The following is a 14892-nucleotide window of genomic DNA, read 5'->3' on the forward strand; positions in this document are numbered from 1 at the left end:
GGTGGCTTGTACAACTTTAGATGTGGACCTTGTGTGTATCAGTGTAACAGAAAAGCTTCCCTTCTATATCAAGAGGCCATCTGTCAGTGTGGTAAGATAGCCAGGAAATTTAGTGCACTCACCTGACATTCCTCATCAGGAATGCCAAGCTATGTTTATTTGTGTGTGAATGTGTTATTTTCCTTCTGTCTTCTTCTTGTCTAATGTTCTGCGTTTAATTAGATTAGAAAAATACATTGAATCTGAGGTCCCTTCTACCCTGCCATATAAAATCCAGATTATCTGCTTTGAACTGGATTATATGGCATTGTAGAAGGGACCTTTGTCAACATTTCTGATCCCAGAACTGTCTAAATGTGCTAGACTACAATCCCCATGTGTAATGCTAGATGGGGATTATTTATTTATTTACTGTATTTGTATACCGCCTTAGCCCGTAGGTGACTCAAGGCAGTTAACAGGGCAAAAATCAATGCTTACATTGTCATAAATACATAACATATAATAAAACTAAACAAATCAATAAAATATACATTCATAGTGTCTCCTTGTTAAAAATGTTGTCCAGACTCATCGTAATAATAAAAAAAATAATAGCATTTATTGTCAAACACATCTAGAAGGCCCAAATGGGGAGGACTCTTTTATGTTGTGCCCAATTTGAAAATCATCTAGTTCTTTTACGGAAATCAAGTGGTCCTTCTACACTGCACTGCAATGCAGTATTATGATTCCACTTTAATTTCCATGGCAACATCCTGTAAATTCTAGAATTATATACCTTCATGTGAAGATGACTGTGTTTGTTGCTACAGTAGAATCTCGCTTATCCAATCTTTGCTCATCTAACGTTCTGTATTATCCAACGCAGTCTGCCTCCTGGCGAGATCCACAGCTGTTTCAATACATTGCAATGTTTCAGTGCTAAATTTGCAAATACAGTAATTACTACATAATGTTACCGTGCATTGAACTGCTTTTTCTGTCGGTTTGTTGAAAAACATAATGTTTTGGTTCTAAATTTGTAAAACCATAATGTAATTTGACACTTAAAAGGCTTTTCCTTAATCCCTCCTTATTATCCAATATTTTTGCTTATCTAACGTTTATGTTTGATAAGCAAGATGCTACTGTATTTGCCAACTTATGGCAACTTATCCTTGGGATCTTGACATAAGGTTGATTCAGAGGAGGAAAAGACATCTGATCATATATGATACGAGTATGTAACCAAGCCCTTGATTGGTTGCTCCCAAGTCTTGCTCTGCTGTCTTCACCCCATTAACTAGCCAACTTAAACTGCTGTAACCATCTCTTCTTTTCTGATGATGTGCATTTGCCTACCCAATCTTTCCAGCAAATCTGAGGTCCCCTTCTGCACTTCTGTGTGTATACCACACACAAACACACCAATCAACATTTGAAATGGTCTGTGGGGTAGAAAAAGATGTTCACCCTGAACTAGATTGGCTTCTCCTCTCAGAGGATTGACAAGAACTATCATATATAACCCTGTCTGTACAAGTATGACCTGCACCACTAATGTTTGTGGCTCTTCCGTGGAAGTAGCTTGATTTGATGGGACTCTTATCTAGGGAGCGCCACCACCCCCCACCCCCCCTTTGGGCTCCTGTCATTCTCATCTTGCCCTTCTCTCCCAAGATCCTTCCATAAATCTAGTGTTTGTACCTCAAGGTGAGTGCTGTTCTGGATATATTTTGAACAATAAATAAAGCATGAGCTCTTAGTTCTTAAACAGAATCAGAAACAACAACAACAACAACTTTATTTATATCCCACTTTTCTGCCTCACAGGACCCAAAGTGACTTACAACATATTAAAATCATGTAAACAACAATTCAAATAAATTGATGATCAGTATAAGACATCATAAAATAAACAGTTTAAAACAACAATAATATACATTCACATTCTCGTGGCATTAACTAAAACCATAGGTTTTATTATACAGGTTGAGACCCCTTCTACACTACCATATACATTCAAGATTATCTGCTTTGAACTGGGTTATATGGCAATGTAGACTCATATAATCTGGATATAATATATATCCATATATATAATATGGATATATATATATATATATATATATATATAGGGCTGGGCTTTAGCACAGCAGGTTAACCACCAGCTGCAGTGAATCTTGCCAACTGAAAGGTCAACAGTTCGAAGCCTGGGTCAGGGTGGGCTTCTGGTCTTTAGTCCAGCTTCTGCCTACCTAGCAGTTTTGAAATCTGCAATGTTTGTTGATAGGTACTGCATAAGTGTGGAGGTATTTAAGGCACCTATAAAGAAATGCTGGAAAAATGCCAGTGAAGCAATCAAGGAGGAAGTTTATGATCAAAGCTCTTTGGCAGAGAAAGCAGAGTGACAGCAGCCCCTGTGCCTGGAACTGAACACAGCCTCCAAGATGCCAAAGATGGGAAAGTACAGTTGTCTGTCTTGTCAGTGTATAACAGCATTGAATGTTTGCAAAACATAAATATAAATAAATACATACATACATACATACATACATTATATGACAGTGTAGAAGGGGCCTTGGTGTCCTTTACCCAGATATGGCTGGCTGAGATAATGACATCTTTGCTTCCTGGTAGTTCAGTGTGAACAAACTTTTCTCCATGCATTAAAGTATTAAAATATTGTATAAAATGACCTTCGGGCTATGGTTTTGCAGTGTATATAAAACACTAGTCATCCCCTGCCGCGCGTTGCTGTGGCCCAGTCTGTGTATATGTGTTTTGTGTATGTGTGTGTATATATTTGTGTATATATGTGTGTTTGCGTGTGTGGGTATGGGTGTATATATGTGTGTGTATATATTTGTGTATTTGTGTGTTTATATGTGTACATTCATATTGTGTATGTGTGTGTGCATGTGTATATGTATATATGTATGTGTACATGTATATATGTGTATATGTATGTGTATATTTGTTTCCCTGTCTTGGTCCCTGTGAATCGTACATGTGATATTTCCTGCACCTGCGCAGAGCAATTCAGAACCTTCTAGAAAGATAAAATGATAGATTAATCTAAGCCCCGCCCACTCCCCTCCGACCCCATAAATAGCCAGTGGGCGGGCCCTAGCCTCTTAGTTCTCTTTATCCGCTTGAGCGAGCTTAGGGAACCTTTTCTCTCTTCGTGCAATCGGTTGTTCTACTGTGTTGGACTGCCTTTTCTTTGGACTATCTCTTGTGAGTTGTTGAGTTGTGGGCTAGAGATGTCGGCCACAATGTCGTTTAAGCCCCAACAATTTTCCTGATAATGATGGGCACTCATTATGTCTCGCTTGTCTGGGGGAGGGACATCTTACGCAGGCCTGCTCTGTTTTGGGAGTGGGGTTTAAGTCTATTCTGCTGGGGTTTTGTGTGTGTGTGTGTGTGTTTATGGACACTCGTTATTTTTTTTTTTGGCTTTTTAAGTCTCTTCCGCTGTGTTTTTCAGTGTTTTTCATCAGTGATGGTCACTCGTTGGCCTGATAAGTATATTGTGTCCAAATTTCATGTCAATTCATCCAGTGGTTTTTGAGTTATGTTAATCCCACAAACGAACATTACATTTTTATTTATATAGATACATGAATTGAGTGTTTAGTCTTGAGTCTTATTTCTGAAATACCTTATTATGTACGTATATGCAAATGCAAGTATTCCAGACTTTGTAAAAAAATTAAAATACAAAACGCTTCTGATCCCAGACTTTTCAGATAAGGACTACTCAATTAGGATGAGCATGAAATCGCTAAATTTTTCCACATTCTAAGCTCCCAAAACCCTTATTCAGATCTTATTAATTCCTCTCTTCCGAACTGTTCTTCACTGTCTCTCACTTCCATAAATAATCAACTCTTCCTTGAGAAGCTTCTAGGTTATATCCCCCATAAACCCCTCCTCTTCACAGCATGCCAAAAGGCTGTGATTGACTGGCCCAAAGCAGGTTTGCCCAGTTGTTCAATTCACATTTGGGCTGTGATTTTTTGTGCATTTGGAGTTTGGTATTGCTCTTAGAGTTTGGAAATCTTAAGAGCATGAATGGGAATACGCTGCCTTTTTGTGTTACAAACGTCAAGGCTGATGCGAGTACGAATACCTGTTTTTCTAGAACGGATGCGCAATCCCTTGGGCTGGCTCTGTTTTACGGGGGAAGTGGGAGAGGAAAACACATCAATAATAAACAATAGCTGTGTGACTTGACTGCCTTACTGCCTTGAATTTATGATGATTTTCCTTTCATGTGAAGGCAATTGATCGAGGCATCTACTTTGAACTCCTTTACGTGCCTGCCATCAAAGACTCAACGATGCGAAGGTACACCGTTTCAAATGCGCTCAGCCTGATGCAAATCTGCCGGGGAAAGGTGAGATTAAAATTGGAGGCGTTCGCCCTATAATGCCACCCCCCCCCCCCCCCAATAAAAATATCAGTTGTCTTTTTTGGGCTGTGGCATCCGCTTCTTAAGCCGTTTAGTCTGCTACAATCATGATAAGTTAGTTGATTGGCAAACAGTGTCTGTTTGAAATGAATAATCTATTTCTAATGAAGATGGGAATATTTTTCTGACCTACTTTCTCAGTTTATTTCTTTAAAAACCATATCAATCCTGAATTAGGTCGCATCATTAAAACTAGGATTTATATAGCAGTTTCTCCTCCTAAAGAGGTGCTCCTACTATCATATTGGATTACCCTAGTATAGTTGGTATTGCTTTTATGTTGTGATGTGTTGTTGGACTTCGCCTCATGTAAGCCGCCCCGAGTCCCTTAGGGAGATGGTGGCGGGGTATAAAGAAAGTTTATTATTAGCCTCTCAGGGCCCTTCCACACAGCTATATAACCCAGAATATCAAGGCAGAAGGAGCCCCCGGTGGCACAATGAGTTAAAGCACTGAGCTGCTGAACTTGTTGACCGAAAGGTCGCAGGTTCGAATCCAGGGAGCGGCATGAGCTCCCGCTGTCAGCCCCAGCTTCTGCCAACCTAGCAGTGTGAAAACATGCAAATGTGAGTAGATCTATTGGTGCCACTCTGGCGGGAAGGTAACAGTGCTCCATGCAGTCATGCCGGCCGCATGACCTTGGAGGTGTCTATGGACAACGCCGTCTCTTAGGCTTAGAAATGGAGATGAGCACCAACCCCCAGAGTGGGACACGACTGGAATTAATGTCAGGGGAAGACCTTTACCTTTATCTTATCAAGGCAGAAAATCCAGAATATCTGCTTTGCACTGGATTATCTGAGTCCACATTATTATATAATCCAATGTGGATTATATACAGCTGTGTGGAAGGGACCTCAGAGGAAACAAATGCAGGGGAATATCTCCTATTTGTTGTTCCCTTATACACAATGTGTTGTCGAAGGCTTTCATGGCCAGAATCACTGGCTTGCTGTGGGCTTTCCGGGCTGAATGGCCATGTTCCAGAAACATTCTCTTCTGACATTTCGCCCACATTTGTGACCGGCATCCTCAGAGGTTGAGGGATCTGTTGGAAATTGGGCAAGTGATGTTTACATATCTGTGGAATATCCAGGGCGGGAGAAAGAACTCTTGTCTGCTCGAGGCACATGTGAATGTTGCAATTGGCCACCTTGATTAGCATTTAATGGCTGTGCAGCTTCAAAGCCTGGCTGCTTCCTGCCTGGGGGAATCCTTTGTTGGGAGGTGTTAGCTGGCCCTGATTGTTTCACATCTGGAATTCCCCAGTTTTCTGAGTGTTTTCTTTATTCACTGTCCTGATTTTAGAGTTTTTTTTTAATACTGGTAGCCAGATGTTGTTCATTTTCATGGTTTCCTCCTTTCTGTTGAAATTGTCCACAATTTTAATGGCTTCTCTGTGTAGTCTGACATGGTAGGTGTTAGAGTGGTCCAGCATTTCTGTATTCTCAAAGAATATCCTGTGTCCAGGTTGGTTCATCAGGTGCTCTGCTATGGCTGACTTCTCTGGTTAAAATAGTCTGCAGTACTTTTCATGTTCCTTGCTTCGTGTTTGGGCAATGCTTTGTTTGGTAGTCGCTATATAGACTACGTATGCCTCAAGCAGACAAGAATTCTTTCTCCCACCCTAGACATTCCACAGATATATAAACTTCACTTGCTTTGTTTCCAAAAGATCCCTCAACCTCTGGGGATGCCTGCCATAGATGTGTGTGAAACTTGAGGAGAGAATGCTTCTGGAACATGGCCATACGGCCTGTAAAACTCACAGCAACATAGCTGGGGAACATCTGTCCCTCCAGATGTTTCTGGGCTGCAATTCTTAACCCAATTTATTTATGTTTATTTATTTTATTTGCATCCCACCTTTCTCCCAGCGAGGCAACTCTTGGTTAAGACAAAAAGTACTATTAGTACAAACATTAAAACAAATTAAAGAACAATATTTTATTTGAAAATACAATATTAAAACTATGTGGAGCATATTTATACCATAATAGAAAATATCAGCATAACACCCCCATTTAAAAACTCCCTCAGCAGCCAGAAGGTACATATTATTCAGCACATCCAGTTATGAGGTGTGATGTAAGATGCAATATAACCAAATCTGGAGGATCACATTGTCCCTTAGCTGTGTTATTAAAGTTATGTTCCAGCTCTGAGTTCTAGGTGGGAGTCATAACGACTGAAGAACAATGTGAGATTGCTGTAAATTAGGGATGCATAGGGCAACTGTGAGAAAATTAAGGCTCCTTCTACACTGCCATATAATCCAGATTATTAAAGTAGATAATCCATGTTATCTGCTTTGAACTGGATTATATGAGTCTACACTACATTATAATCCAGTTCAAAGCAGGTAATCTGGATTTTATATGGCAGTGTAGAAGGGGCCTAAGTAAGATCCTTTAGTATAAAGATAGATCACTTAATAACAAAATCAGGATTGTTCATACCATAACATTGTTGATTGTTATTTGTGTGTGTGTGTGTTTGGGAAAACTAGAGAATGTAGAAAGCTGGCAGGAAGATAATCAATTCATTTGAAAGGTAGTGCTGGAGAATTGTTCTGTGGTTACTATGAACTGCTGAGAAGACAAATGAACAGACTCTAGAGGAAATCACCTGAGCTTTTGCTAGGAGTTGAAGGTGATTAAATGAAGGCTGTTGTAGTTTTGTCATATCATTAGATGACATGAGTCATTGGAAAAGGTGGTAATGCTTGGTAACGTAGGCGGCAGCAAGACCACATTATAGATGGATATTGAACAAGAAAGGCACAGCCCAGACTTTCCAAGACCTGAGTGGGACTGATGATGAGATCTCTCAATCATAGGGCCGCTATAGGTTCAAGTTGACTTGAGCCCCTTCTTGTTGAAGATAGCAAGCTTAGCAAGCCTCCTATATGTAATATTTTGTCTGTTTATAATGTGTTGTTTATTTCCTAAAGTGTATGTCTTCTTTGGGTTGCAGTTTTCCTTAGCTCTATGTACTTGAGGCAGTGGGAGGGGCTGCAGACCATGTGACTGGTTCAGTGACTGTTTAGAATGCCAATCCCAAGTTTCGGCGATGACCAGGGGAGCATTCGCATAGTTAAAGCTTGTGCCCAGCTGCGGCCGTAACTTGGGAAGTCTGACTTGGCCACGGTAGTTCACACTCTGGTTACACCCCGTATATACTACTGCAACGCTCTCTACATGGGGTTACCTTTGAAGACTGTTCGGAAGCTTCAATTGGTCTAATGGATGGCAGGCAGATTGCTAACAGGAGTGGCACTTAGGGAGCATACAACTCCTCTGTTGCGCCAGCTCCACTGGCTGTCGGTCTGCTACCGGGCACAATTCAGAGTGATGGCTTTAGCCTATAAAGCCCTAAACAGTTCTGCCCCAGCACATCTCTCTTTATGAACCTTCCAGGATTTTAAGATCATCTGGAGAGGCCCTGCTCTCGGTTCCGCCTTCATCACAAGCACGGTTGGCGGGGACGAGAGACAGGGCCTTCTCAGTGGTGGCCCCTTGGCTATGGCATGCCCTCCCTAAGGACATCAGATTGTCCCCTCTCCCTTTTAACATTTCGGAAGAGAGTTAAACCTTGGCTCTTTGAGCAGGCATTTGCAAATACAGTGTAACAGACATAGGAAAATGGAATAGTTGGACGATGTGATTGGACAATGTTTTTAGCGAGGAGACCCTAATGATACATGTTTTTATTGATTTTATTGATTCTGCTATGGTTTTACTATTCGATTGTTTTATTGTATTGAAATTGTAGTTTATGGTCTTGGTACCAACCGTAAACCGTCCCGAGTCGCCTGTGGGCTGCGAGGGACGGTATATAAATATAGTAAATAAATAAAGAAATAGCCCACATCCCAGTCCTTTCCTTGAGAATGATACAACCACTTCACTAACCTAATTTCTCCTTGAATTGACGCTTTGAATATTTTGTAGGCGGGACTCTTTGTGTCCCTTTCTTCTTCCTTTTAAGCAACAGCTCAACACATAGCAATTCTCAGAAAGATACCAGTTTCACCATAATGCATCGCTACTGATGGGTACCAGACCACTCACATTAAGTGATGAAAGGAATGGTCTTGGAAGCTACCACATCCAGAAAGGGATGGTGAAGGGCAACTCCCGTGATGTTTCACAGTTCTGGACAATCTCAGTTGTGTGGAGGAAATTGATTTTTTCTTTTCCTTGTTCTCGGGGCCAGGAATGCTGCCAGCACTCTGCTTGCATCCAGCTTTCTAAGGCCCTTCCAGTACTGTTAAAGTGAATGGTGATTTTTGTCCTGCCAGTAGTCCTGTGCAGATGGGTCACCAGCTGTACTGGCTGAAAGATTCTGGGAATTGTACGTGAAAAAAGCAACTTTGAACACAGCTTGTTCCTGCTATTCTTGGAATGGCTTCCTTATTATTAAGAGCCTCCTCCCAACTTCCTTTTTGATATGTAGTATGAGAGTTGGAAGTACTCTCAGGAGTAGATGTTGGTGCCGACTTTTGATATGTAAATGGTGTCTCAAGCAGCTGTTTCCATCTTAAGCTTCATCAGAGCCGTGTGTATGTCTGGGATTCACAAGAACAGAGAAAGGGGAAGTTCAGTGAAAAATTCAATTTCTGAAGCATCTGAGCTTTGTTGTTGCAACACACTGTTTTCTGGCTTTTCTAAATGAAAGGGAAAGATCTCTAGGATGGGGGAGCTGGGCGCAAACCATTTCCATAATTTAGCATTGAGTTTTCAAGAACTTAGAAACATCATGGGGCTACAGATCCCAGTATCCCCCAGCCAGCATGGCCATTGGTGTATAGACCAAATTTATTTATTTATTTATTTACGGCATTTGTAGCCCACCTTTTTCAGCCTTGCGGCGACTCAAGGTAGCTCGCAGAAATAGCAATTTTAGTGCCATACATTCATAAAAATACGGTTAAAACATACAGTCCAAAAATCCTAGAATTTTATATATCCATGTATGTGGTACATTTATATGGTCGGAAAGTCATGCCTTTCCAAAATATATTCCACCATTATTCCATGCTTGCAGGGTTTCCTCCTCATTCCCACTGTATTCTTAAGAATGTGATAATTCAGAAAGCAAAAGTAACTGGCTTGAGGTCTCCTAGTGACTGAATGGAGATTTGAACCCTGTTCTTCGAGGACCAGTTCAATGAGAGGGGAATTTAATAACAAAAAAACAAAAACTTTATTTATATACCACCCTATCTCCTCTAGGGGACTCAGAGCAGTTTCTACATATGCAAAATAATACAAGAGACATACAATATGAACATAAAACATAGGCATAAACTATTAACACAACATATACATTAAAACTAATTTAAGAACCAGTTCTGCTCTCTTCTTTCATGCAAGGTAAACTACCCGAGGCCAAGATTTCGATAAAGGTCCTAGACAGTTGAGCGAGCTGAGCCGAGGCTAGTGTGGAGAAAAAGGGAAGCTTTGGCCATTGGTGCTGCTAGCTGGAACAGAGGAAAAAGGTGGTTCCAAACATTCTTGGGAGGAGAGCAATGTCCAGTCTCGATAAAATAGTAAGGAGTAGAGACATCAGACTGGCAACAAAGATCCGCCTAGTCAAAGCCATGGTATTCCCTGTAGTCACCTACGGATGTGAGAGCTGGACCTTAGGGAAGGCTGAGCGAAGGAAGATAGATGCTTTTGAGCTGTGGTGTTGGAGGAAAGTTCTGAGAGTGCCTTGGACTGCGAGAAGATCCAACCAGTCCATCCTCCAGGAAATAAAGCCCGGCTGCTTATTGGAGGGAAGGATACTAGAGACAAAGTTGAAGTACTTTGGCCACATCATGAGGAGACAGCAAAGCCTAGAGAAGACAATTATGCTAGGGAAAGTAGAAGGTAAAAGGAAGAGGGGCCGACCAAGGGCAAGATGGATGGATGGATGGCATCCTTGAAGTGACTGGACTGACCTTGAAGGAGCTGCGGGTGGTGACGGCCGACAGGGAGCTCTGGCGTGGGCTGGTCCATGAGGTCACGAAGAGTCGGAGACAACTGAACGAATGAACAACAACAAACATCTACAGTGTTCCCTCACTTATTGCGATGGTTCCATTCCAGGACCACCCGCGATAAGTGAAAATCCGCAAAGTAGGGATGCCATATTAATTTTAATATTTATACATAATTTTATATATTTTATATATTATTTTCTTACCTGTGCTTCCTTATTCGCCTCCCGGCCCATCTCAAGGGCACCTGCCTGTCTCCCTGGCCTCCACAGAGCCTCCGGAGCCACGCAGGCAGCGGCAGGCCTTCCCCACCATGCCTCAGGCCGCCAGACTTCCGGGGTCTGTGAAGGCCAGGGAGGCAGGCCTTCCCCACCACGTCTCATCTGCCGCACTTCTGGGGTCCCTGACCTCCAGTGGATGTAAATATTTAATAGTTTACATTTTTAATTGATATTTTTTAAAATCCACGAAACAGTGAATCCTCTAAAAGTGAACCATGAAGTAGTGAGGGAACATTGTATATGGCTCCAAGGTGGGAAGGTTGTTCTTTGCTTACCATGGATCTATTCCAGCATCCTGAATAGTGCTCCCCAAAGGGACTTGAGGCAGCTTACAGACAGCACACAGTGCCTAAAAACAAACTTAAAAATGAAGCACAATTTAAAATACAATAAAATAAAACACATACACATATACGAGGGGTATTTTTTAAGTAAGGTCCGTTTGAACATAAGTACACAACGAAAGTTTATTTCAAAAAAGTAAATTTATTTTCACATACTTCACTCTATTTTTCGACATAGTTGCCAAGTTTGTTCAAACACTTATCATACCTCTGAACCAATTTTAAAATACCCTCTTCATAAAAACTTGCCGCCTGCTCCAATAACCAAAAGTTCACTGTAATCAAAGAAGGGCGACCGGAGCAGTCCTCATCATGGATGTTGTCACGGCCATCTTTGAATTGTCGTACCCACTTACGCACTTTGCTTTCACTCATAACAGTATCACCGTACACTTCACAAATCTGTTGATGAATTTCTGCAGCAGGCAGGTTCCTTGCTGACAAAAACCGTATCACTGAGCGAACCTCACATGCGGCGAGTGAGATGATAGTCTTACACATTTTTAAAGCACAGAACAGAACCGTACAGGTTAGCTACAGAGCGGAAACTGAGCACAGTTGTTCCCGAGGCATGCCGGTACACGACACATGCGCTCGTTGCAGTATGTGCACGAACTACTAGTGTCTACAACAAAACGGACCTTACTTTAAAAATACCCCTCGTATAAACATCAACTCAAACTCAATAAAACTGAGGTCATCAACCAGTGGCGGTAAATATGGCCAAGCTGTAAACAGTAGTAATGGAATAAGTGCATATATATGGGGTTGGAATTAATTGCACTTAATGGCAGTGTAATTAAAATACAAGTATTTGCTTGATAGGTTCTCAGAGCTTCTTCCACCCCGAAGGGACTGCAAGGATTCCTTGCATTTGCTTGTGTGGCAGATGCATGTGATGTGCTGCCCAAGGTGAACCTCGCAGATAACTGTTCACTGCAGTGTGAGAAAGAGGATGTTTCTCTGATCAAAATCATTGCTTGCCTCTTCTGTGAGCCCAAACATGCTCACATGTTTGGGCTCACAGAAGTATACTTGCATCGGAAGTATATTAAGCAACATCACACAGTCTAACTTGATTTTTTGTGTTATCTGAAATCATTAACATTTTCTTTATTTTCCTAGAATATTGTTCTATCCAGTGCAGCAGAAAGGGTAAGTGGATATGTCTGTGTGCTTGACATTTATAAGCCATTTTCAATTCATCTTTTTTGTTAACAAGACAGCATTGTCACATCTGTCTTCCTGCATACTCTGTTCTGGTAGCATTGTACTTGGTCCTTGCCTGGCACGCACAGACCATCAGTATGCCCCCATCTCCATCCCTGAATCAAGCAGCTGCTCCATCCAATGAGAAAGTTATCTCCTTTCTGCGTACCAGAAAGCCGTTCCCAGTATTCACTCCTCTGTAACTCTCATTTCACCAAACCCATCAGACACCAGACTCAAGCATCCTGTAACTACAACCAAAGGTAGTGTTGTGTTATTTGTGTCAGGACTGTCTTGATACAAATACTGTAATGTGCAATAAGTGAGTTTTTTTAGCTTACTATTCTGGGAAGTGGATTACATCCCAAGGTGTAAAATTTGGAATAGAACATCATTGTTCCATCTTTTACCCACTTCAGCACTCAGGGCAGCTTACAACGGACTGAAGAAATAGTTGAAAGTAAAATAAATAAATAAATAAACATAATAAGTGATTAAATGTTAAAAACATGAATCATAAAAACGCAATGGGAATTTAGGTATGTCAGCACCTGTGTTAAGTTCCACTGACTAAATGGGTTCATCCTACTTGGTCCAAGAGTTGGACTTAGGCTCTAGTCTCCTACATTTTGATTAGACAATGACACAATCATATATGTGTGCAATAGCATGTTTATGGTCTAGCATCTGTGCGTGAATTGTGGTTTTGTTTTCTTTTGTAGTCTTTACATCTCCGAGGTCCATATGATGTGGCAAATTTGTATCCTTTACAAGTCTAAGAATGTTTGTTTGTTTGTTTACGATATTTATAGCCGCCTTTCTTAGCCATACGGCGACTCAAGGCGGGTTACAGATTGGCACAATTCAATGCCAGGCATTCACAAAAGTGTCATTAAAAACAATTAACATTACATTATAAAACATAAATAAAACCCATTAAAGCGTATAATAGTGTCATCTTGTTACAAACGTTATCCAGTAACATTGTCTGGCCATTCCATGTTCATCATTCATAGTTCTGTGTTATCTATTCTGCTTGGGAGGGGGCCAATCTAATGTCCCTAGGAAGGGTGTTCCATAGCCAAGAGGCCACCATTGAGAAGGCCCTGTATCTTGCCCCCGCCAAACGTATTTGGGACACAGGCAGGATCGAGAGCGGGGCCTCCCTGGACGATTCTAGCAGGTTCATAAGGGGAGATGCGTCCGAACAAGTAAGTTCAAAGCAGACAGTAATCCACATTGTCTGCTTTGAACTGGATAATATGAGGCCTCGTCTACATTGCCATATAATCCAGATTATCAAATCGGTTAATCTACATTATGTGCTTTGAAATGGATTATATAAGTCTACACTACCATATAATCTAGTTCAAAGAAGATAATCTGGATTTTATCTGGCAGTGTAGATGGGGCCTTAGTCTACCTTGCCATATAATCAAGTTCAAAGCATACAATCTGGATTTTATATGACAGTGTAGAAAGGGCCTTAGTTGGTTGGGTCATTCTGCAAGACATAGTTCAAAATAATTTTTCCAAACTTAGGCCATAATTGTACTATGAGCACAGAAAATAGCCAAAAAGGAAGGAGAGGTAATATTATCAGCAATCCGAAAAGGTAGAAAGCTGTGAAGGCAATGGGGAATGTTGCTGGATTGTCCCACCCTCCTTTGGGGAAAAACACTGAATTGGACAAGGGAGACACATAGACTGGAGAGAGATCATTCTTAGCATGACTAGCATTTTAGGGCCTGGAGTACTGTAGCCCATTCAGCAAAGGTAGGTAAGTAGTTTGGGTTTAAGATACACAGGTTACCAGGAAAATGTATGTATGATCCATATATAAAAACCATCTTCTAACACATAATGGCAATGTATGGAATACATAGCTACTTGGATCTCTTAGGGCTCTTCCACATAGTCCTATATCCCATAGTATCAAGGCAGAAAATCCCACATTATCTGAGTTGTGATATCCCAGTTCAAAGCAGATATTGTGGGATTTTCTGCTTTAATATTCTGGGATATAGGGCTATGTGGAAGGGCCCTTAATCTGATCCCACAAAATCCACCTTAAAACCAGGGAGCTGTCCTAAATAAAGAAGTTCTGGAGCACTGAATAATAATAATAATAATAATAATAATAATAATAATAATAATAATAGATCTTGTTTGCTGTGACATACTGTGCTTTTGTGTCAATAATAATAATATTAATAACTTTATTTATAACCCACCATGTCCCCAAGGGGACTCGGGGCGGTTTACATGAGGCCAAGCCCAACAATGCAGCAAATCAAATATACAACATAAAAATACAATAATAAAATATAATGAAAATAAAAATGCAAAAAATACAAAATAATACAAAAAACCCACATGAGCAATATAACATCACAATAATTGATTCGGTTGAATCACAGCAATTGAACTTAGTGGGCAGGGCCAATCACAAGGTTTAAAAATTTTAAAAACACAGAGTTAGAAAGCATGTAGTGTATCTGAAAGGAGGATCAGATAGGACAAAAAAACAATGGGGTTTAATTGCGCTAGGGAATAGAATAAAGTGCTTCTGAGGACATTTTATGATGATGTGTCTAGCCCCCTCCTTCCAGC

The 14892-nt window shown here is 40.9% G+C and overlaps 1 protein-coding gene across 1 annotated transcript in view; it reads left to right on the forward strand.

Moving 5' to 3' along the window:
• RPP30 (ribonuclease P/MRP subunit p30) overlaps window positions 1-14892 on the forward strand; it is a 40803-nt gene that overhangs the window by 17625 nt on the left and 8286 nt on the right. The window contains exons 6-9 of the mRNA XM_067465727.1: window positions 2-91; window positions 4268-4384; window positions 12196-12225; window positions 13002-13039. Of these exons, the coding sequence (XP_067321828.1) occupies window positions 2-91; window positions 4268-4384; window positions 12196-12225; window positions 13002-13039 (275 nt within the window). The remainder of the gene's footprint in view (window position 1; window positions 92-4267; window positions 4385-12195; window positions 12226-13001; window positions 13040-14892) is intronic.

Source organism: Anolis sagrei, chromosome 3 (assembly GCF_037176765.1).
Source record: "Anolis sagrei isolate rAnoSag1 chromosome 3, rAnoSag1.mat, whole genome shotgun sequence".
Lineage (NCBI taxonomy): Eukaryota > Metazoa > Chordata > Lepidosauria > Squamata > Dactyloidae > Anolis > Anolis sagrei.